Source organism: Sorex fumeus, unplaced genomic scaffold (genome assembly GCF_029834395.1).
Source record: "Sorex fumeus unplaced genomic scaffold, SorFum_2.1 ptg000128l, whole genome shotgun sequence".
Lineage (NCBI taxonomy): Eukaryota > Metazoa > Chordata > Mammalia > Eulipotyphla > Soricidae > Sorex > Sorex fumeus.
The window spans coordinates 12,894,734-12,919,723 of record NW_026606185.1 but is presented as its reverse complement, the minus strand read 5'-3'; the positions used below and the strand labels follow the sequence as shown (position 1 = coordinate 12,919,723).

General features: G+C 40.1%; 1 protein-coding gene across 1 annotated transcript in view; it reads left to right on the top strand.

The window, feature by feature from the left end:
* Positions 1-24,990, top strand: part of PAK1 (p21 (RAC1) activated kinase 1) — a 77,020-nt gene that overhangs the window by 28,080 nt on the left and 23,950 nt on the right. The window contains exons 5-7 of the mRNA XM_056137997.1: positions 611-730; positions 14,563-14,737; positions 18,149-18,212. Of these exons, the coding sequence (XP_055993972.1) occupies positions 611-730; positions 14,563-14,737; positions 18,149-18,212 (359 nt within the window). The remainder of the gene's footprint in view (positions 1-610; positions 731-14,562; positions 14,738-18,148; positions 18,213-24,990) is intronic.

Here is a 24,990-nt window from a genome sequence, read left to right as displayed (position 1 = left end):
GAGAAGCAAAATCTCAATAGTGCTGGGGATTGAGCCATGTAAGTCACACATGCAAAGGCACATGTACCTATACATGTAGGTGCACGCACTACCTCTTTAGCCACATTTCTCATCCAGTGATATGAGAACTGTTTTAACTGTTTCTTTTTCTGTCATCCCTTTATTTTTATAATATTTAACTTGCATAAGATTTTTCTTTGACCTTTTAATTTTAAATTTGTATTGCTGTGTTGGTACTTTTTTAAACAACAAAGTTAAAAAAATTCCTAAATTTTAATTCCTTCCCTATATTAAATCTTTTTCAACGTAGAAAGTAAAATTCATAAAACCAGGATCTGTGAAATTTCTCTCAGGGATTGGATTGAGGGAAATCAAGTAGAGAGCTATTAGCTGATTTTTCATTCTGCAATGTGACTGTGGGTGGGAAGCTTTAAGGGACTGTGTGCATACGATTAGCTAAATGAAGAGGGAAACTGAGTTCATGGGAGTAAGCTTGGGGAGTTTCTGAAGAAGTGACAGTGACATTTCCTTGGGAGAAGCAGTGACCCTGGTAGCTAAAGCTAAAGTTCCATGTCACTGGACTCATGAATCCCTTTTCTCCCTTGGGCAGAATGTGAAAACAGTGTCTGAGACTCCTCAAGTGCCACCAGTTTCTGAAGATGAAGATGATGATGACGACGATGCTACCCCACCGCCAGTGATTGCTCCACGCCCAGAGCACACAAAATCTGTGAGTCTTTGGGAACAGGAATAACTTTTTTTTTTTAAAAAAAAAACTAGGTTTGGAGTGAAAAAGAGAGATTGAAACAGCCCTAGAGGTTTAATTTTCTGGTAGAGGTCCTAGATTTAGAGCTCTGAAGTAATTGGGCCAGGTTAATTAAAAGGTATTTCCTGTCAGATTGAGAAAAAGACATGGTATGTTTATTTATCATTGACTGGCAGATAGTTCCTAAGTATCCTGGATCGTTAATGTTTATACCAACCTAACCATCGTGTACTTAGCCTGTTACTCACATACAGGATAGGGAGAGATAGAGAAACGCTGTTACTTACAGCAGAACTAACATAAATTATTTCAATATCCTGGGAAACAAAAAATTGGCCAACACAGATCGTTTAGTCTCTGTTAAATGTGCATTATTCAGTCTCTTAAGACATTATTAATATTGAGAGACCTGGGAGAATATATAAATACATTAGTGCTATTAATATACTGGACATTAGCTGTCAATACATAAGGAGTATATTCTACTACCAAACACTGGCAATTAGTTTTATTCAACTTCTTTTGAAGTTCTTGCATCTCAGATCAGCCTGAGTCCCTCTGCCCTCCCTTTAGAGAATCTAGCCCTCACTCACTGACCTATCAGTTGATAATACTCAAATAGTGTTTCTTTCTTTGTTCCTTTGCAGTGACATTCTTAAATGAAGAATGGTATGGGTTTAAGTCTGTTTAAACTGTGATAAAACAAATTAAAAACTGCTTTAGGAGTGAGTGGAGAAATCAGGGAGGTATTCAAGCAGAAGTTTAATTGATTGTCAGAGATTCTATGGAGGAAATTCAGGGGTATTGGGTGACATTTTAGAATGATAATAAATAACCATTATCTGTGAAATTATCCTTTCTGTAGTTCACAAAGTCACCATAAGGGAAATGAGTTTCCAAATTGTAGAACTATTAAGCTCATATTGATAAGACCCTTTTCAACTTGCATCCATGTTCATTAAAAATAATTTCACAGGCTGGAAAGTTAGAAGAGGCGCATGTAACGGATCCTAGTTTGAAACTTGGCACTATGTTCCCCCGATCATTTCCAGGAGTTATCCCCCAGCATAGAGCTAGGAGTGATCTCTTAGTACATCCAGGCATGCCCCAAAAGCCAAAAGTAATTTTTTCCCAAAAAGAAATTTTCTTGATAAATCATAAATCATCCAAAGTTGAGGAAATGTACCTGTATATATTTTCTTTGCTTAATATAGTTCTTGGGCTCGAGCCATAGCACAGGAGGTAGGGCATTTGCCTTGCATGCAGCCAACATGGCCGACCTGAGTTCGATTTCTCCTCCCTTCTCGGAGAGCCCGGCAAGCTACCGAGAGGATCTTGCCCGCACGGCAAAGCGATCTGAGTTTGATGCCTCTGCCCCTCTCGGAGAGCCCAGCAAGTTACCAAGAGTATCTCGCCTGCATGACAAAGCCTGGCAAGCTACTCATGACGTATTCAATATGCCAAACACAGTAACAACAAGTCTCACGATGGAGACGTTACTGGGCCCGCTCGAGCAAATCGATGAACAACGGGAGGACCGTGACCCAATATAGTTCTTAGCAAGTTTCAGTAATATATTACATGCAGAATGAGCAAATGAATTGACAAATTTTGTTGTTAGAAAATCTTATCTAAAATAGGCATTGTTGATTCCTAATTTAGAGCAGAATTTGATATTTTAAAAAATATTGATCTACTGGGGCTGGAGAGATAGCACAGCGGGTAGAGCATTTGCCTTGCACGCAGCCAACCTGGATTCAATTCCCAGCATCCCATATAGTCCCCTGAGCATCGCCAGGAGTAACTCCTGAATGCAGAGCCAGGAGTAACCCTTATGCATCGCCGGGTGTGACCTAAAAAGCAAAAAAAATAAAAGATTGGTCTACTAAAAAAATCCAGTATTGATACGCAGGAGGGTGGGGCTGTTATGGCCAAAAACAAACATTTCTGTGAGAGTTCCTGTTGCAACAGCACCAAGAACCCATAAAAACTGAATGAAGCACAGCATCATAGGAAAGTTCTCTCTCTGAGAGAATTACTCGGAGAAAATGGCTATCACTGCAGAGAGACTCTACTCTAAGAATTCAGAGTTAAGTAGCACTTCCCCTGTGTCGGGGGATTGGAGAAGCAGAGTCTCTAAGAGATAAGGGACTACTAGTCTGTTACCTGATAGAAAACCCAACCTGGCGCAGGAGGTTGCCGAGCACACAGGATCATCAGTTTAAAGCAGGACTCACTAACGTAGCTCTCAGCAGCACATCATGGCAGACTGTCACTCCCAGCTCTTATTAGACCAAAGGGTGGGGCATTCCAAGGTTAGGCATGCCTGGTCAGTTGCAGTCTCAACTCTTCCCAAACCTGAGTGGACATAGCCCTGTCTGACACCATCCCCACCAACACATCCCCTGAACAGATTCCTGTAAATGATGAGATTTTTTTTCCACAGAATTATTTTCTGTATAATAGGACCTCCCTAGCTGCAGAGCCTTAGGATTTCTTAAGCCCAACAAAAGGTGGTAACAACCATATCAGGGCCCTTTAGGAGCTATCATCTTGGAGGGGAGCACCACCCAGCAGGAGGGTTGTAGCACAGCTCCACCCCTACAAGTTCACAGTCTTACCCACCCAGCTACTTCACAGTCTCAGCTCTGCCCGGATAGATCCCACCCTTCTTTACCGACCACAAGTAGCACAATCCACAAGATTGTAGTGGTAGCCAATTCAGAACCAAAGGGAGCTCTCTCAAAGTGGATGCACCAACATTCTGTTTCCTTCTGAGTTGGAGAATACTTAATGAAAAGGATTCAAACAGATTCAGTTTGGTCCCTATACCCACCCTGTCAGAAAGAGACTCAGAGTTGGCAGTATAGCATAGATAGGCTACAGCTGTCTCTAGACTATAGCAGGGAGAATCCATCCCTGAGGCACGATAGATCACTTGCTGAGCAGCTATGATTGTGTTCACGTGACCACAGTCTGCATTCACTGCCAAGTCATTTGGACGGCAATGCCACATTAGCTACAAGATGCCAGCACTGTGAAGGCTAGGCCAGAGTCTAGGCTAGCCAGTCCCTGATACTAAAGCAGACACAGTGCTTGGGTGCCACAGATCCCATTTCCAACCAGGTATATATATTTATAAATAAGAGCCACACACCAGATTGATCCTACAAGAATCTACTTGGAACTCAGATTTCACCCTTAATGCCCACAAAGCATCAAGAAAATTGATGAAAACAAAGGAACTGTGCTTTATCAATAGATTGTCATAGAGAAGCCCAAGGAAGTTATTAATTACATCATAACCTTTGACACTGCCCGGGGCTAGAGCAATAGCACATTGATTAGGACGTTTGCCTTGCACATGACTGACCCGGGTTAGATTCCCAGCATCCCATATGGTCCCCTGAACACCGCCAGGAGTAATTCCCGAGTGCATGAGCCATGCATCACTGGTTGTGACCCAAAATTTTAAAAAAATGAGAGCCTTTGACACTGCCCAAGGATGACAATAGATCAATTCCCCTCAATGTTCAGTAATCTGAGGGACACAAAGAAAAACCAAGAAACTAAGAGAATTTATGGAAATAATTCATTGAAACAATTGAAGGAACTGAAAACTCTAGTAGCAGAACCCAGTAGCAGAATAGAATAAGCTGAAATGAATTAGTGACCCTGAGGATTGGGTCCGCCACATCATCAATAAAAAACAGGTAATAAAAGACAAATTTTGCACTGGTGGAGGGATGGGTATCTGATTATTGTATAATCAAACCCAAGCACAAAAAATTGTAAATCTACAACTGTACCTCATGGTGTTTCACTAATAAAAAAAAAGACAAATTTTAAAAATGAACAAAATTTGAGATATTTAATGAACAATCTACAAATCTTAGGATTTCTTAGAGAATAGAAAGAGAAGAAGGGAAAAACAGCTGCTGGGAGGATAATAGATGAGAAATTCCCCAGCCTGAGAAGGGAGGTTTGTGCTCTAACTCTGGCCCAAATAGGGTCAAACAGGACCGCACCAGGATGTAATCAAAATGGCAAGAACTGAAGAGAGAAATAGATTGCTTATAGCAACAAGTAAGAAACAAAGCCTCAAATGCAAGGAAAGACATTAAAATTCACATCAGATTTCTCAAATGAACTATAAGCATAAGGAGAATTGAAATATATTCAAAGTACTGATTGGAAAGAATTAATTACCTTGTAAGGTAACCCTCAGACTTGAGTGATACAAACGTTTTCAGACAAACAGCTGCTGAAGACATTTGTTGTACATAAATCAGTTCTGCAAGAAACACTGAATGGCCTCCTATTAAAAATGTTTGATAAGGGGTTGGAGTGATAGTACAGCGAGCAAGGCATTTGCCTTGCATGCGACCGACCTGGGTTTAATTCCCAGCATCCCATATGGTTCCTTGAGTACTGCCAGGAGTAATTCCTGAGTGCAAAGCTAGGAGTAACCCTTGTATGTCACCGAGTGTGACCCAAAAAGCAAAAAACATAATAATAATAAAAATGTTTGATAGCAGAAATGACCAAAATCCTCTTAGAAAAATGGCAACAAATTCCTTAATACCAACAATTTCCCTAAATTTCAGTGGACTACATCCGCTACAAAAGGCACTGAATGGCTGGATGGGTCAGGGAACAAAACCCAATTTTCTACTGCTTGTCAAGAGACAAAGTCTCAGAGTGAAAGGTCGGGAAACAATCATGAAGGCAAATAATGAACAATAAATAAAGAAAACCCCATTTAAGATAGTTTTGAAAATTGAGAAAAATGCGACCTGGGGGCAAGAGTAAGGTATTTCCTGGGGGCCAGCATGCTGACAGAAGTTTCAAACACATACTCAGTAATGGAGGCTACGCAGCCCTAATGCCTGGTTATTCCCACAGGTGAACATGATTTTTCAGAGTGGGCGGATATACATTTGGCCACCAGTTAATCTCCTCTACCATATTCCGTAAGATCCATAAATTGATCTCTTACATGGAACTCTCAACAGGGCAGCCTGGCCACCCCCAACTACATTAGGGCAATAGTCATTAGTCTCTCCTTCAATCAACAGTTCCCCAAAACCACAAAAGAAACAGTGAGTGCAAAAAACAATACAACCCTAATCAAAAAGTAAGGTCAGGCAAAAGAAGACATTTCCTGAATCAGCGCAAGAGGCTCCACACAAATACACAGGAACACCAAATTGAAATGGAATGGCCTTAATGGGGAAAGACAAGGACCCCCCCCCCCACCAGGATCCCCAGAGTCCTTCCTGGAAGGCAGAGGGAGGGGAGCTCTGATAGTATACTAGAACCATCTCCAGACTGCCACAGTCACCATGCTGGCACAGAAGCCTTCCACGAGAAGTGGATGAAGATAAGAGTCCTGAAGCCTCAACAGGGAATTCCCATATACATACTCTCTCTGATAAAGAATTCGGAGATGTAATGGTGAGGATGTTTACTGAGCTCAAAGAAACAATATAACAGACAACCAATAAAATATCTGAGGATATAAGAGAAACAGTGGAACAGATCAACAATAAAATACAGGAGGAAATGAGAGCTGCAGAAAGTATTTAGGGAACAACAGAAGATGGAAAAATAGCTTAAACTAGCTCAGCAGCAGGCAAGAGAACGATGGGATGAATTCAAGAGGAGCATAAGAATCATTGGAGTCCCAGATGGACAGTGAGGCAACCCCAGTGAGGTAGGAATAATTAAAGACATCATTGCTGAAAAGTTCCCAGAGCTGGAGAACAGAGGCATCCAGATCAAAGAAGCCTGAAGGGAACCAGCTGAAAGAAAAAAAAAACCTCATAAAAAAAGACTCCAAGACATATCCTAATCATAATGACTAATACCATAGAGATACAATACTGCAAGCAGCAAGATCAAAAAAGGAAATTACATACAAAGGAGGGTCTCTTAGATAAACAGAAGACCTATCCAATGAAACCCTCCAGGCACAGGTCAGTGGCGGGATATAGTTTAAAAACTTAATGAAATGAAGGTCTCACCAAGAATACTTTACCCAATTAGCCTCTCATTTAGATTTGAAGGAATGGTACACAATTTCATGGATAAACAAAAGCTCAGAAACTTTATAGATTCAAAACAAACTTTTAAAGAAGGACTGAAGAGGCTACCTTAAGAAAAGTAAACCCAACAAGCAAAAGAAATTTAATGTCAATGGACTATATGCACCAATTAAGAGACACAGAGTGGCAAAATAGATTAAAAAATGGAATCCAATATTCTGCTGCCTACAAGAAACATATTTAAATTAGTCAGAACACACAGAGACTCAAAGTCAAAGGCTGGAAAAAAATTTTTCAAGCAAACAATGCCTTCAAAAAGGCTGGGGTAGCCAGACTAGTATGTGATAACATAGATGTCAGTATGAAAAATATTAAAAGGAACAGTGAAGTCCATGTCTTAATAATCAAGAGATAGGTACATCAGGAAGAAATCACACTTTTAAACATATAGACACCCAGAGGAACCAGCATATTTAAAACACCTGCTAATAGACTTCAGGGAGGACATAGAAACACAGTAATGGTCGGAGACTTCAGCACTGCCTGTTACCTCTTGATAGATCAGCAAGACTAAAACTCAACAAGGAAATACTGGCTTTGAAAGAAGAAATGAAAGAGAGGGGATTAGTAGATATATATACAGTGCTTTTCATCCCCTCAAACCTGAATTCACATTCCTCTCCAGTGTACATTCTCCAAAATAGACCAATGCTGGACACAAAAATACCTCCATAAAATAAAGAGAATAAAAATTGTATCGATTATCTTTTCATACCATAGTGAACTGAAAATTAAGTTAATCACACAAAAAACAGAGAATCAGATCAAACACTTGGAAATTGAACAGCTCACTACTGAAGAACCAATAGATTAGAGAAATAATCAAAGATGAAATGAAGATTCCTGGAAACAAATGAGAATGAGGACATGAGCTACCAGAAGTTGTGCAACACAGCAAAAGCTTTATATAGAGGAAAGTTTATAGCTCTGTAAACATTCATCAGGGAAGTAAAAAGGACACACATAAATAACTTGACTTCACAGCTTAGAAGCTTGGAAAATGACCAACAGAAAGAACTCAAACCAGGTAGGAGGAAGGAAATAAAACTCAGAGCAGAAATTAACAAGTTAGAATCCCCAAAAACAATTCAAAAGATTAATAAATCCAAGAGCTGATTCTTTGACCACTATAAAACTCTCTCATACACAGAGGGGGGGAGGGAGGGAGGAGGGAGAGGAGAAGGGAGGGGGGGGAGAGAGAGAGAGAGTGAGAGAGAGAGAGAGAGCCCTAATAAACCAAATCAGAAATGGAAGGGGAGGGGACATCACAACAGAAACTACAGAAATTCAAAAGATCATCAGAGATTACTTTGAGATTCTTTATGCCATGAAACAAGAGAACCTAGAAGAAATGGATAAATTTCTGGATTCCTTTTATAACCCCCTCAAGGCTGAACTAAGATTTGGAATATTTGAACTGACCTGTAAGTACTGAGGAAATTGAAATGGTAATAAAAAGTCTTCCCCAAAAGAAAAGCCAAGGCCCAGATGGATTTAGTAGTGAATTCTTCCAAACCTTTAAAGAGGACCTACTGCCTGTCATTTTCATGCTTTTCCAAGAAGTCGAAGAAACAGAAACACTCCCTATTTCTGTGTGGTAGACATCACCCTGATACCAAATGCAGACAGAGACACCACAAATCAAGAGATTTACAGGCTGATATCCCTGACGAGACAGATGCACAGATCTTCAACAAAAGTCTAGCAAAAAGAATCCAATGACTCATCAAAAAGATCACACATCAGGAAACAAGATGGATTCATCTCAGGGATGCAAGTATATTATTTTAGCCTGAGTTTGTGATACAAACTCAGTATGTAATACACCATATCAATAAAAGGAAAAATAGAAAACATATAATCATATCAGTAGATGCAGATAAAACGTTTGACAAGAACCAGCACCTATTCATGAGTAAAACTCTCAACAAAATGGGAGATGAAGGAACTTTCCTCAATATAGGCAAACCTACCCACCACAATCCCACTGAAAGTATTATTCTAAATGAGAAAAAGCTAAAAGCCTTTCCCCTAAGATCAGGCACAAGACAAGGTTGCCCACTCTCATCACTTCTATTTAATATACTACTGGAAGTATTGTCATAGCAGTTAGGAAAGAAAAAGGATCAAGGGTATTCAGATAGGAAAGAAAAAAGTTAAACTTTCACTATGTGCAGATGACATAATACTATTCTTAGAAAATCTTAAAGACTAAATCAAAAAGGCTCCTAGAAACAATAACTCTATAGTAAAGTGGCAGCTTACAAAATCAGTACTCAAAAGTGCATGGCTTTCTCTTATGCAAATAAAAAAAGAGAAGAAAGAGATATTAAAATGAAGGAAGCCCACTCAGAATTGTGTCTCAAAAAATCAGGTACCTTGAAATTAGCTTAACTGCGAGGTAAAGGACCTATACAAAGAAAACTACAAAACTGAAGTAGTACAAAACACAACTTCAAGAAATAAAAGAGTACACAAGGAAATGGAGGCACATCCCTGATCATTGATTGGGAGGATTAATATTGTCAAAGTGCCAGTACTCCCCAAAGCACTTTGCAGATTCAGTGCAGTCCCTATAAGGATACCCGTTTATGGCCATTCCACCCTGAATGCACACAGTCTTATGCTATAAGGATGCCCATGACATTTTTCAAAGAAATAGATCAAATGCACTGTAGCATTGTAGCACTGTCCTCCCATTGTTCATCAATTTACTCAAGCGGGCCCAGTAACATCTCCATTGTGAGACTTGTTACTGTGTTTGGCATATCGAATACGTCAAGGGTAGCTTGCCAGGCTTTGCCGTGCGGGCAAGAGACTCTTGATAGCTTGCCAGGCTCTCTGAGAGGGGCGGGGGAATTGAACCCAGGTCGGCTGCGTGCAAGGCAAACACCCTACCCGCTGCGCTATTGCTCCAGCCCTCTTTCAAGAGATCTCTTTTAAGAGATCAAATACTCTTGAAAATTTATATTAAACAGTTAACCCCCACAAATAGCTAAAGCAATTCTTGAGAAAAAGATGATAGAAGGCATCACCTTCCCCAACTTCAAATGGTATTACAAAGAGGTAGTAATGAAAAGAGCATGGTATTGTAATAAAGACAGACCCATAGACCATTGAAATAGAGTTGAATATCCTGACAAAGACCTCAAATATAGAATCACTTAATGTTTGATAAAGGAGCAAGAAATATGAATTAAGTACCTTGAAATCAGCTTACGGCAGAGCCTGGCAAGCTACCCGTGATGTATTCGATATGCCAAACACAGTAACAACAAAGTCTCCAATGGAGACGTTATTGGGCCTGCTCGAGCAAATCGATGAACAACGGGAGGACAGTGACAGTTAAAGAAAGAAATCAGATTAACTAAAGAGGTAAAGAATGGTGTTTCACTAATAAAAAGATAATAAAATAAAAATAAAAAGAGAAAAATAAATTTAAAAAAGATGTAAAGAGGAGCAAGGAAAGCCTCTTCAATAAGTGGTGCTGGGAAAACTGGGCAACTGCACGCAAAACTGAATAACTACATGGAAAAAAAATGAAACTAGAACTGTATCTCATAACATTGACAAAAGAGTTAATTCAAACAGTATGAAAAATCTCGAGATTAGTTTGGGGAGACAGTACCAATAAGGTGCTTAGCAAATTGCAGTGAAGAGCCAGGGCACTTAATTCATTGCAGGAGTAAGCCCTGAGCACAGTTGGCTGTGGCCCCCAAACAAAAACAAATAAAATCAAAAACAATAACTTTAATGTTAGACTAGAACCCATAAAATACATTTAGGAAGACAGAGGAAAAATTATCTAGGATATAAAACTCAGAGGTGCTTTCAGCGATTCGATTCCACTGCAAAGATAACCAAAAATGCCAACAAATGGAACTAAATAAAATTAAAATGCTTATTTTTACGGGAAAAGAAACTCAGGCTAAAATGAAAAGATACCTTTAATTTTAAGAAGAGAAAATATTTGTACACCATGCATGAGGTATACACGGCTATTTGTCAACTTAAATAAATCACTCAAGAAAGCAATAATCCCGTAATAAATGGGGAGAGTCTAACAGATACTTCTCTGAGGAAGACATACAATGACATATGAAAAAATGCTCATGATCACTTATTATCGGGTACACATTAAAAGCACACATTAAAACAACAGTGAGTTCATCTCACGCCAGTAAGAAATGGTATATATCAAAAAGTCTGTAAACAGATCAGATTAGGTGAGGATGTGGTTGAAATATTTGCTCTTGGTGAGAATGTCGTCTGATAAACCTCTGGGGAAAAAAACAGTTATGGGAATTCCTTAAAAAGTTAAGAATTGAACTCCCATATGACTCAGTCATTCCACTTTTTTGGCACCGAAGCCAAACCAAAAACATTCCTTTGGAAAGATATATACAGACTTATGTTCATTGTGGTGCTTCCTGCAATAGCCAGGATATGGAAGCAGCCCAAATATCTAATGACAGATGAATGGAATATTGTGACTGTAAGTAAGATGAAATCATGCAGCTCACTTCATTTGGATGGAACTGGAAGGTATCGTGTTAGTGAAACAAATCAAAGGAGAACAATACTAGATGCTCTCAATGATCTGTGGAATAGAGAGAAATAAAACAAGGGAATAGATAGTATCAAACCTTGGATTATAAAATGTATTGGCAAAGAGTGGGGGAAATGAAGAGTGAAGCAGAAGTGACTTAAAGACAGTGGTGGAAGTTAATGGGCAATTTGTTTGTGGTGGTGTGTATAATCATAATTTATAATTATAATGCTATAAACTTTATCACTGCTGTAGCCATATTAAACTATAATGAAAAATCAGGCAGTATTGGAAGCAGGGAGTCAGTGCCACATTCAGGGTGCTTTCCATTCTTGGTAGCATGTGCAAAGACATGTAAGGAACTAGAGATGTCCTCTGTTAAAAAGGAGAAAGTGAAGTTTATACCTCACAGAGCCGTAAGGAGAACCAAAGAGCTAGGACAAGAAATGAAAAGTAAGTATAAGACTAAGTAGCCAGAATAGAGTCTATATTTACAAGAATGGGAATTAAGAAATAATTATGCTAGTCAGGAAAGAAGTCTGATGTCATTTTCTTGACTTATTGCTGTTTCCACTATGTGCAAAGTTCTTTCCCATTTCTACATATTAAAATCAGAGAGAAGAAAAGCTCCTACCATAGAGGCAGGCACTGGACGGGGGTGGGGGGGTGATGGGAGGGAACTTGGGGACACTGGTGCTGGGAAATGTACACTGGTGGAATGATGGGCATTGGAATACTGTATGACTGAAATCTAATCATGAACAACTTTGTAAGAGATATTGATTTTATTGAATCACTTTCTCACAGTATAAATAAAAATAAATGAAAAAGTTAAAAAAATCTGTCCGTTCTTCAAGATCAAGCTGTAAAATTCCATTTATTGATTGGTTCATCCAATATTGATCTGGATGCTTGCTACATCTGCTTAGAAAAACTTGATATGAATGGCATACATTTCCGTTCCATAGAGCACATAGACCAGCTAAGAAATAACATTTTTTATGAAAAAAAATCTGATAAAAATCTTGAAGCATGTACTAGAAAAGTTGTAGTTTTAAATTACTTGTTTGAACTCAGTGATTAGTAATTTTTTCATTTCTTATCACTTTTACTCCTTTCTGCCTTGTAGTAATGATTTTCTATTAAATTCCTTCATAGAGAATAGGGCTAGCATTTTATAGAATGAAGTGAAGAAATTCTTAGAAAACATTACATAAATAGTAAATATAATAACACTAGTCAAAATTTGAAAGATTATTGTCTCTGGATGTGATTCTAATAATTTCACATATCAATTAATTACTCTTAAGTCCAGAAGTAGGTGTCATTAATATTACCATTTTAGAAATGAGAAAATCTCAAAGATATTAAGCAATCTGCCCAAGGTCAGAAAGGTGGTAAGAATAATGGAATTTTTAGTTCTCTGCAGCCAGGTTTCAGAGTATGTGGGGAAAATGACAATACCTTCCCACTTTCTTAAGAACTAGCACCCTGTGGTGCTTTGGGGGCTGCTCATGGCTTGGTGCTCAGGAACATGCAGTGCCCAGGGTCAAACCCAGCATGTGTTCCACCCGCTTTGAGCCCAGAAATAGTTCTTAACAAAGAACAATAGTAGCTTCTCAGTGAAGCTTTATATTCAGGATATAAAGAGAGTGACTCAATAGAAGATCAAATTAATGTTGTACTAGCAGTACAAATATGAATTTCAGCTTGGGAAAGAGTAGAAAGTTACCTAGTGATAGAATCTCTTATAAATTATTTCTGTCTAGAGTTGTGTGATGTATTGTTTCTTCAGTGCTTAGGCTTACAGTAACTGTGTGTGTACAGTGAGAGAAAGGAAGGGTGTCCCCATTCACAGAGGATGGATACAGAGGAAGAGGGACTGTATAAAATCTCCAGGCAGGGCCAGGGGGAGGCCCCGATGGCTCTTACCCTAGCCACCCATGTTCGGGGGCCTCAGACTGCTCCCCCAGCCGGGGCGGCCTGGGTCATGGGGCACACAGTGGGTGAAACGAGGGCCATTCTTCTCTCTTTGTTCCCCTTACTAGTCTCTCCACACTCCATCATGCTGCCCTGCACCCTCTCCTCTCTCTCTCTCTCCAGCTCCTCCAGCTCCTCCAGTTCTCTGCCTCTCCAACTCCCTTGTCTCTCCAACTCCTCCACACTCTGTGTTGACACTGCACCCAGATTTTGTTACCCAGGTAGCAAAATCAACATAAGAAAGCTCTTCCTGAGGGTCCACCAACTTCAAAGGGCCACCGTCTAAGAAGTATTCCAAAGCCCTTCCTGACTGCCTCAGGCAAAATACCTCTTACGGTGGTTTTCTCCTTTCCTCAGTCCAATAACTCTATCAACATCGTAATACTAGTTATTTTTGTATGGACACAGTAAGAGACACATTGAGGCTTGTAGGGAAGCTCTCCTGGGAACATCTTGCCACAGACTCAGACTACAGAGCACAGGCCAGATTAATCTTTCCTAACCATAGCAGGGTCTGAGTCTAGTTATTACTTTTTGGATCATGACAGCATTTGTCCATGACCAAGCTCTTAACTTAGTTAAACATTAAGCATTTTGGCAAGGCTCATCTTGATGCCAGGGTAGCATATAGCTTACCGCTTGCCCTGGTTCCACCCAGTCCCTTGTTGGAACCCTGCTTTTGGGGGGGTGCTAGGAAGTAAGGGCAGCTGAGGCTTAGGTGAGAGAACAGATGCCCAGGAGAAAAATATCACAAAGAGTCATGTTACAAAAGCATAGCATATACTGCTTCTTGTGTCCATACAAAAAGGACATTGCTGTGAATAAACTATGCAAAGGACTTAGGGAGAAGAGAAAAACAATATTTACAAGACAACAGAGCACAAAGTTTACAAATAAACACAGAGGAATGGGAGCACTGTGATGGGAGCATCCCAGTAAACCTAAGCAACCTGAGGCTATGCAAGAAGGACAAAACAATGTTATCCTACAAGGGACATAAATTTTTATCTCGAAATAATAGAATCAATTAAACATTTATAAAGTAAAATGAATTTATTCAAATATTTCTTGGTTTTGACCACATCTGTAAGAGAGGCTCCTGAGTGTCTCCTATACTAACAAAGAGCTGATCTTGCCAAATTTTTCTATCAACAATGCAGGTATATACACGGTCTGTGATTGAACCACTTCCTGTTACTCCAACTCGAGATGTGACTACATCTCCCATTTCACCTACTGAGACTAGTACCCCTCCATCAGACGCGCTGACCCGGAATACTGAAAAACAGAAGAAGAAGCCTAAAATGTCTGATGAGGAGATATTGGAGAAATTACGTAAGCACTTTGTAGCTTTTTGAACTTTCATCTATCAGAGGAAATTATAAAAGGAAGGGCTAAAGGAAGGAACTCAGTTCCTGAAGGTTCTGTGGTTCTTTCTAATCATCACGGGCGTCTTAGCCAGACAGTGCTTCTCCTGACCAAGTGCTTGAACTCGCCTTTTCTGCCTCACCTGCCCCACCTGCCCTGGTTAGGTACTAGCTTTCATCTAGTGACATAGGAGTATTGAGTTTTAAAAACAAACAAACAAACAAAAACAAAGCCTTGCTGATACCAGGTGGGAACTTTTGCTTTAATTGATTTTTGAAGCTTGCCATCGATGTGTAAGAGGACAGATTTGCCATCCTTGGTTGTTGGAAAAGAAGAAAGGGAAATTAACATTTTATGAGTGTGCTCTATGTACCAAATGACAAACCAGACATTTTCTTGCTTTTTTTTTTTTTTGGTTTATTCCTTACAAAAACCCTGTAAAGAGACAAATTAAAATAATTATTTTTGTAGTTAAGATTTTTAAGGCCTAGAGATCCAAATTATACTGGCTCCATGCTAAATATTATGCATAAAGATAGGACTGGGTTAAGAACAAAATCTGTGCTTCTGTAATGAGAGCATGCTGTATATTGCTTAGGTGATAACCTTCAGTTTTGTTTTCTTTAAAAATCAAAAAATGGGGTTTATTAGGGTAGTTTGTTTCTGTGTTTTAGTAAACTGTAAAAAATTCATATTAGAGGAAAGAACTGGGTTTTTGATTTGTTGGCTTCGCAAAATTGAACAAGGTTTTTGATTAAATTTTTATACCTATCTATTCTAGAGAATATTTGATGTGATTGATTTGGCCAAATCTCCCAACTGACTTTGCTTTCTAAAGCTGAAGTTTCTGTAATGAGAAACTTAGTAGTAGCTAGGAAGCCCTCAGTTTCTCCAGATAATTCTTGTTTGGAAAATGTTCATTCATTTAATTTGCTTTTGTCCAGAGCTACTTTGAATTGTTGAAGTGGGGTTTGAGAGATAGCACAGGGGTAAGGCACTTGCCTTGCATGTGGCCGATTGTGGCTTTTTTATTGTAGTTTGATCCCCAGCACTGCTTGTGGTCTCCCAGCATTTCTTCGAGTGGTTTCTGAGCACAGAACCAGGAATAAATTCTGAGTAATTTGTGTATGCTTCAAAACCCAAAGAAAAGAATGTTAAAGTTAAAACAACAACAACAAAGGCCACAAAACCCTTACCTAGCTATCTATTTATTTCTCTTTGTAGACTTTTTCTTTGCTTTGGGCGGGTGGGGGGGCTCTACTTTGTGGTGCTGAGGAGACCGTATAGTGCTAGGGAGCAGACCTGCAGCTCCCGCGTGTAATGCACATGCATTCATCCTCTGAGCATCTCCCCCACCTTGAACTAGTCTTTTTTTTTTTTTTTTGGCTTTTTGGCTTTTGAGTCACACAGGGGAAACTCAGGGATTACTCCTGGCTCTGTACTCAAGATTTACTCCTGGTGGTGCTTCGGGGACCACATAGAATGATGTCGGGATGGAACCTGGCTCAGCTGCAGACAAGGCAGATGCCCTACCCGCTGTGCTATCACTCTGGCCCTTGAATTAGTCTCAATGGCACTAATAGTGCCATGTAGAACGTAGAATTATGGAAACATGGGAAGGTAATACTTCCCTAATCGCTCAATGTCTTAGGCAATTACTATTCTGTGGCCCACTAACCACCTCTCTTACATCTTTTAAAAAATGATGGTGATATGTTTTCATTTTCAGAAAAATATTTTAAAATTTTATTTGAGCTACTGTGATTTACAGTTCTGTTCATAGTAGTGTTTCAAGCATACAATATTCCAGCACACTTTTGTAGTGTTCCGCTTCCTCCATTCTCTCACTGTTTCCATACTTCATCTCCGCTAAATCCCTCTGTTGTTCTTGCAGATATTTAGGGAAGAAGATTAATACCTATACATTTTTTAAACATTTTATTGAATCATTGTGAGAAAGGTACAAGCTTTCATGTTTGGGTTACAATCATACAATGATCAAACACCCATCCCTCCACCAGTGCACATTCCCCACCACCAATCTCCCCATTATAGCCCCCTTTCCCACCCTCCCCCTGCCTCCATGGCAGACAGTATTCCCCATACTCTCTCTCTTTCTGCTTTTGGGCATTATGGTTTGCAATACAGACACTGAGAGGTCATCATGTTTGGTCCATTATCTACGTTCGGCACACATCTCCTATCCCGAGTGATTCCTCCAGCCATCATTTTCTTAGTGATCCCTTCTCTGTTCCATCTGCCCTCTCCCCTCCACTCATGAGGCAGGCTTCCAGCTATGGGGCAATCCTCCTAGCCCTTGTATCTACTATCGTTGGGTGTCAGCCTCATGTTATGTTATTCTATACTTCACAAATGAGTGCAGTCTTTCTATGTCTGTCCTTCTCTTTCTGATTCATTCACTTAGAAATACCTCTACATTTAAGATTAAATGAGATCCTATAAATGAAAAGTATGAAAACTTAGTAAATTATATTTGACTGAACGCAAGGCAAATGTCCTACCTCTGTGCTATCACTCCAGCCCCAAATGATATTAGTATAAAACATATAGGACTGGGAGAATGAAAACAAACTCCTGGTCATAGCTTTGCTCTCTTACCTTGTGGGGAAAGAGGAATATCTTCCTTTCTCGGGGCCTCAGTTTCAGCCATTGAATAGTGAAATCCAGCAAACTCTCAATCCTTTGTATCATAGGCCTTTGCATTTCAAGTGCTTCCTGATGGAATGCCCTTTTCTATATCTTCTTACTATCTATCTCAGTAATTTTCCTTTTTTTTTTCTATTTCTGTTTTTTTGGGCCATACCCAAGCTGTGCTCTGTACTCTGTACTCTTGGTCATGCTCAGGGTACCTTTTGTGGTTCTAGGAATCAAACTGGGGCTGTTATGTGCAAAGCAAATGCCTTACCCGTTTACTATATCTCTGGCCCAGCAATTACTACATTGTCATGGAATGTTATGTGAAATTACCTGTCTCTTTTATGTAATTGAGCTTCTTGAAAGCAGAAATTGACCTAATTTCATCTCATCTTGTTGTCCCAAGCACTCATAATAGGGCTTTGCACATAGCAAAGAAGAGTGTAACATAAGTGAATGTTTGTTGATTGAATAAATTTAAAAAATGAATGAATAACTTAGAAGAGTTTGGAAATGGAATCGATTACTATGAATGAATAAAAGCTGACAAGGAAATGAAATCTTTAGTAAAAAAATTTTGGGGCGGGGAAGCTAAGGACGTGTTATTATTGGCGTTAGAGTCATTTTTTAAAAATCTATGTCAAATCTGGAGTTTGGGGGAATCAAGGGGCTTATTTTTGGATCTGGAAAAAAGTAATGCATGGTCTCTTGTTTCTTTCAAAGGGAGCATAGTGAGTGTGGGCGATCCTAAGAAGAAATATACACGGTTTGAGAAGATTGGACAAGGGTTAGTAGGGGCATTTTCTTTCTTTAGACAAATGACTAAATACTGTATGTGTTTTTGTTTTGCGTCTCAGAAGCCTTGTTTTTTCTCCACCTCACTCCTCACTTACCTGTAAGTGTTAAGTTAGGCTGACTTCAGGTTTGGCAGAATTGTGCTTATTTATGAGAGATGTGTCATTAGCTGGCCATGTCGCTAAAAACGTCCCCGCAGTGAGAATGAACACCCTGTTTATTTTTTTAGCACAAAATCTGGTTTCTTAGTTATAGCTGTGCTTTTCCAGATTTATCCAGTTTGCTTGGTAAGTACTAAGACCTACCAGCACTCATACAATATGCCAGAGCCAGAACTGCAGACCCACAGCTTATGTTTTAGAACCTGTTTCTTTCTGGTGGATGCCAGAATTCATATCTTCTCTTCTTTGGTTCTTTCTCTTATTTTTTATGCTGACCTCAGTGTACTGACCTTAATAAATTCTAGCTGGATTCCTAATGTCTGCTGGCACAATGAATATTGTTAGGCACAATCTCTGCTTTTAAAGACCTTATATCTTCAGGAGAAGATAATCACAGTATACTATACTAAGATCAGCCTTTAAAATGATTGACAATTATTTTGAGTAGAAGAAGCCAGATATCAATGAGCATATAGTGTATTATTCTTTTATATAAGTTTCACAAACAGACAAAAGTAACAGAATCTAACAGAATAATGGTTGCCTCTGAAAACGGGTGTTGTTTGGAAAGGAGTAGGAAGGAACTTTCAGAATCATCTTACTGATAAAAAAATAATCAAGAGCATTTAAGATTTGTACAGATTAGGTAAAGTATACTTCTATACAAAGGAAAATGAATGGTATTTCCAAAGAACTAACCAAGGTGATAAAAAATTTAATAAAACTATCTGTCTTGTAAAAATTTTTCAGTATTAGTTGAAAGTTTTGTTTCTAATAAGGCCAGTGAAAATTTCTGTCTTCATTTGCTTTCATATTCATCCATGAACTTCTGAAAAGAAGACAAAATGTTACAGTGATGTATTTTTATATGCCATTCTACCATTTATCTACTGTTGGTACCTATCACTTAAATCACTTAACTTCCCGTTAGTCGTCGATTTGTTCGAGCGGGCGCCAGTAATGTCTCCATTTGTCCCTGTCGCGTGCTAGTGTAGCCCAATGGCATCTGTTCGCTCCGGGAACATGAAGGGCCTCAAACCGATCGTTCATGATCTTCACGAAGAAGTCTGACCATCTGGAAGGTGGGCCGCCACGCGGTCTTTTGACATCCCGTGGAATCCAGTCGGTAACAGCTCTAGTCCAGCGATCATCTTTAAATCTCATTACGTGACCAGCCCATCTGATTTTCGACACCTTGGCAAATGAGACAGCGTCCCTGATTCTTGATCGTCGATGGATGTCAGAACTCCAGATTCTTTCTCTCATTTGAGTGAAACGTGATATTCCAAGCATAGCTCTTTCTATTCTTCTTTGGGAGACCTGAATAGCGTTCTCATCTTGTTTGCGTAGGGCCCAGGTCTCTGAGGCATATGTTAATGCAGGAAGAACAGTGGAATCAAAGAGATGTGCCCAGAGCCGGAGGTTCTTCGTCCTCTTAGCTATTTCTTCGACGTTCTTGAAGGCGTTCCAAGCCGCTCTCTTCCTCCTGCGCAGCTCGGGTGCCAGGTCATTTGTCATGTTGACCTCTCGACCTAGGTACACATAGCTGTTGCATTCGGAGATGGTCGTTCCATTGAGAGCGAATGGGGCGTCAGGAACAAGGCTGTTTCTCATAAACATTGTCTTCGTAAGATTCAGCTGTAGTCCTACCTTTCCACACTCACGGTCAAAGTTAGCCAGCATTTGTGCCGCTTGGCTGATGTTTGGTGTTATTAAAACACTGTCATCAGCAAAGCGGAGGTGGTGTAGTTGCCGACCATGTATCTTCACTCCCATTCCTTCCCATTCCAGTCGTCGCATGATGTTCTCAAGGGTGGCACTGAAGAGTTTTGGTGAAATGGTATCATCCTGCCGCACCCCTCTCTTGACATCAACGATCACTTCTTTGTAGAATGGTGAGATCCTGGTAGTGAATCCGCAATACAGTTCACGGAGGATCCTGATGTATTGGGCTTTAATGCCCTGATTGGCTAGGGCTTCAATGACCGCTTCTGTCTCAACAGAATCAAAGGCCTTCTTTAAATCAATGAACGTTAAACAGAGCGGCATCTTGAACTCCCGAGAAACCTCAATGAGCTTGGTTATCGTGTGGATATGGTCGATGGTGCTGAATCCTTTGCGGAACCCGGCTTGCTCGCATGGTTGTCCTTCATCTAATGTTCTGCCAATCCTATTTAGGATGACTCGAGTGAACAACTTGTAGATGACAGACAATAGGCAGATCGGGCGATAGTTGCCAATGTCATGGATGTCTCCCTTCTTGAACAGTAGTACAGTCCTGCTGGTTTTCCATTGGGAAGGAACCTTGCATTCAGACAGGTAGCTAGTGAAGAGCCGAGCCAGTGTATTGATGAGTACTGACGGCAGGTTCTTCAGGTGTTCAGGTCTGACCTTGTCTGGGCCGGGTGCTGTTTGTTTCTTTACCGACGAAATGGCGTGTCGGATTTCGGAAGGGAGAACGTTGGGAACGACATACCCATCCTGTGGAATTTGGTATGTTGGCAAGTGGACATGGCTATGGAAGAGATTTGAGTAGAAGTCATGGATAATCTTCACCATTGCCCTTCTGGAAGATGTGATGGATCCATCAGAATGTCAGAGGGCAGTCATCTTGGTCTTGTAGTTGGCAAAGGACAGGCAGGAGTTACGAATGCTTTTCCTGGCTTTTGCCGCATCTACCAGCACTACTGCTCTTCTCTCTTTGAGGTCTTCCTTTATCACATCTCTGCACTGCTTTGCGAACTCGGATGTTTGCTTGTAGTTGTCTGAGGCATGCGCCAAGCACCACATAAATATGGTACATTGGTGCTATTAATAATTGCTTTTTAAAAAAACACCTAAAGATTTTTTCCTTGATAAGGAGCTCATATATCTATCTAATCATATGCTTGTTCAATTTAGAAATAATTAATACTAACCAGTGAACCTGAGTAGCTTTCTAGATCTTGGTAACATATTCCCTATAGATGTATTCCCCAAGTGTGCAGTTGCATCGACTATTCATAATAGCTGGAATCTGGAAACAACAAAAGTGCCTTAGAAGGGATGAGTAAAGAAAGAATGATGTACCACAAGGGCAGACAGATAGGAAAGGAAGAGGTCAAGCTATCACTATTTGCAGATGACATGATACTAAGAAAATCCTAAAGATTAAAAAAACCTTCTAGAAACAATAGGTTTGTATAGTAGAGTGGCAAACTACAAAATAAACACCCAAAAGTCCATGGCTTTCCTATATAAAATAATGAAAAAGAAGAAAGATACTTTAAAAAAAATCCTATTGTGCTTCAGAAAATCAAGTACCTTGGAAGGACCTATACAAAGAAAATTACAAAACACTACTTCAGAAAATAAGAGAGGACAGTAGAAAATGGAGACACATCCCCTGCTCCTGGATAGGGAGGATTAAGATTATCAAAACGGCAGTCTCCCCAAAGCACTATACAGATTGAATATGGTTCCTATCAGGATACCCATGACATTTCTTCAATGAAATAGATCAAACACTCCTGAAATTCATATGGAACAGTAAATCTCCACGAATAGCTAAATCAATCCTTGGGAAAAAGAAGATGGAAGGTATCACCTTCCCCAACTTCAAACTGTACTACAAAGCAGTAGTATTTAAAACAGTATGGTATTTGGCTAGAAACAGACCTGCAGACTAATGGAACAGAGTTGAATTCTGTCACAGAATCTCAAATATATGATCACTTATTAGGGTGTTTGCCTTGTGCACGGCCAGGTTGGCCACGCCAGGTTTGATTCCTCCACCCCTCTTGGAGAGTCCGGCAAGCCACCAAGAGTATCTCTCCCACACGGCAAAGCCTGGCAAGCTACTCATGACGTTTTCGATATGCCAAACACAGTAACAACAAATCTCACAATGGAGATGTTACTGGGCCCGCTCGAGCAAATCAATGAACAACGGGAGGACAGTGCTACAGTGCTAATCTTTGATAAAGGAGCAAGAAATGTGAAGTGGAACAAGGAAAGTCTCTTCAACAAATGGTGCTGGGAAAATTGGACAGCTGCCTGCAAAAAAAATTAACTCTGAATTTCTGTCTAACACCATGCGCAAAAGTCAAAATGGATTAAGACCTCAATATCAGACCTGAATCCATAAGCTACCTGGAGAAAAATGTAGGCATAACCCTCCATGACACTGAAGCTAAAAGCATCTTTAAGAACGAAACACCATTGCTCAAGCAAATGGAAACAAAACAGACATAAACAAACTGGACTGCATTAAACTAAGAAGCTTCTGCACCTCAGAAGAAACAGTAACAGGGGCTGGAGCGGGGGCTGGCATGCTAATCAATGTACTATCTCCTGGTCCCCAGAGGTAACAAAAAAAAGTTTTTATTGATTCACTGGGACATACATAATTACAATGCTCCAATGGGGCTGGAGTGATAGCACAGTGGGTAGGGCGTTTGGCTTGCATGCAGCCGACCCAGGTTCGATTCCTCCATCCCTCTTGGAGAGCCTGGCAAGCTGCAGAGAGTATCTCTCCCTCACGGCAGAGCCTGGCAAGCTCCTCGTTGATGTATTCGATATGCCAAAAACAGTCTCACAATGGAGACATTACTGGTGCCTACTCAAGCAAATCGATGACCGGGGGGACAGTGCCAGTGTACATTTTCTGCCACCAATGTTCCCAGTTTCCCTCCCAAAACCACACCCACCCCTAGTCAGTCTCTATGGAAGACATTTTTCTTCCCTTTTTTCTGCCCCCCCCCCTTCTATTTAGGCACTGAGGTTTGCAATACTGTTACTGAAGGGGTATCATGTGTATCACTTTACCTCTTTTGAGCACCCAGGTCTCATCCAGAATGATCATTTCCAACTATCACTACCATAGTGGTCCCTTTTCTGTCCTAACTGCACACTCCCCACTCCCCATGCCTCTTGTGTGACCGAGACTTAATCTTGAAAGCTTTGTGACTTTTCCCACAGTGGTTCAATAAATAAATATAAGAAAAGGGGGGAAAAAGCTAAAAAAAAATTATAAAAGCTTCTTAAAATGTGTCAGTCATGTATTTGTGGATTTATTTTTGTGATGGTAAAAAATTAATTTGTTGAAAAATGAGTGTGGGTAATAAATCAATTTGTTCACATATTTTGTAAAGATTACAGTTTATTGCTGATTTATATACTGTTGATTGAATACACTAGAAGATGGTTAAACTAGGATCCTAATGTGCTTGACCAATAAAATTATAGCCTTGATCTCTACAAAAAAATAAAAATAAAAAAAAGAATGCCCATATTGTTTTCCAAAAAGGCTGAACCAATCAGCATTCCCACCAACAATGAAAGAGAATCCCTTTCTCCCCTCATCCACGCCAGCACTTGTTGTTCTTGTTCTTTTTGAAGTGTGCCAGTCTCTGTGGTGTGAGATGATATCTCATTGTTGTTTTTATTTGCAACTCCCTGATGATCAGCGAAGTAGAGCAGGTTTTCATGTGATTTTTGGCCATTTGTATTTCTTTTTTGAGAAGATTCTGTTCATTTCTTTGCCCCATTTTTTAATGGCGTTGGAGGTTTTTTTCTTGCACAATTCTACTAGTGTCTTCTCTATCCTGGATATTAACCACTTATCAGATGGGTATTCTTCCACATTCCATGAATTCTCTCTGTATTTTGGTTACCTGTTTCTTTTTTTTTTCTTTTTTTTTTTTTGGTGGGGGGTCACACCCGGCGATGCACAGGGGTTACTCATGACTCAGGAATTACTCCTAGCAGTGTTCAGGAGACCATATGGGATGCTGGGAATTGAACCCAGGTTGGCTGCGTGCAAGGCAAATGCCCTACCCGCTGTGCAATCACTCCAGCCCCATTGGAGCATTGTAACTATGTATCTCCCAGTGAATCAATAAAAACTTTTGTTACCTATGGGAACCAGGAGATAGTACATTGATTGGCATGCCTAGCATGCCCCTGTGTCAGATTCAATTCCCAGCACAACATGGTCCCTTGAACATCACCAGAAGCAGCCCTGGAGTTGCCCAGGTACCACCGGGTGTGACCCTTGTGGCCCCCAGCACTGCCAGAGTAGCCGCAGTATATTGGCACCATAGAGCACAGGAAGTACCTACATCCCCATGTCTTTGCAGTGAGCTACCAGCCTGATTGGCTGAGATGCTTGTGTCCCCCTCATCATCTCCCCAGCACTGCTTGAGGTGCCTCCTCTCAAATTGATGCATCTAGTAGTGTCGGAGAGAAAACTAGGGATAGAAATACAGACTTAAACATCATGACAGAAGATGGTCACAGTTAAGATGATCAAGTGCACACACACCACAATTCCTGACTTGTGGCACGTTCAGCTACAAATATTGCTCATATCTCTTATACATCTATTCAGGATTCATGCTTATAGGAATAAATGATGTTTTAATAAATTTTAAAGGACACGGTTACTTTCCAAGAATTATCCCCAGCTTCTCTCTGTCTTTCTTCCTTATTTTCCTTCTCTCCTGTTGTTTTGTTCAGTGTGTGGATAGATGTGTTTGTGTAGTGAGGTTGCTTTAGCCTTGGGGGCAGGGAAGGTACTACCACATTTTCTGGGAGTCTGTGTTTGAATAGTATGTTTAATGTAATTTT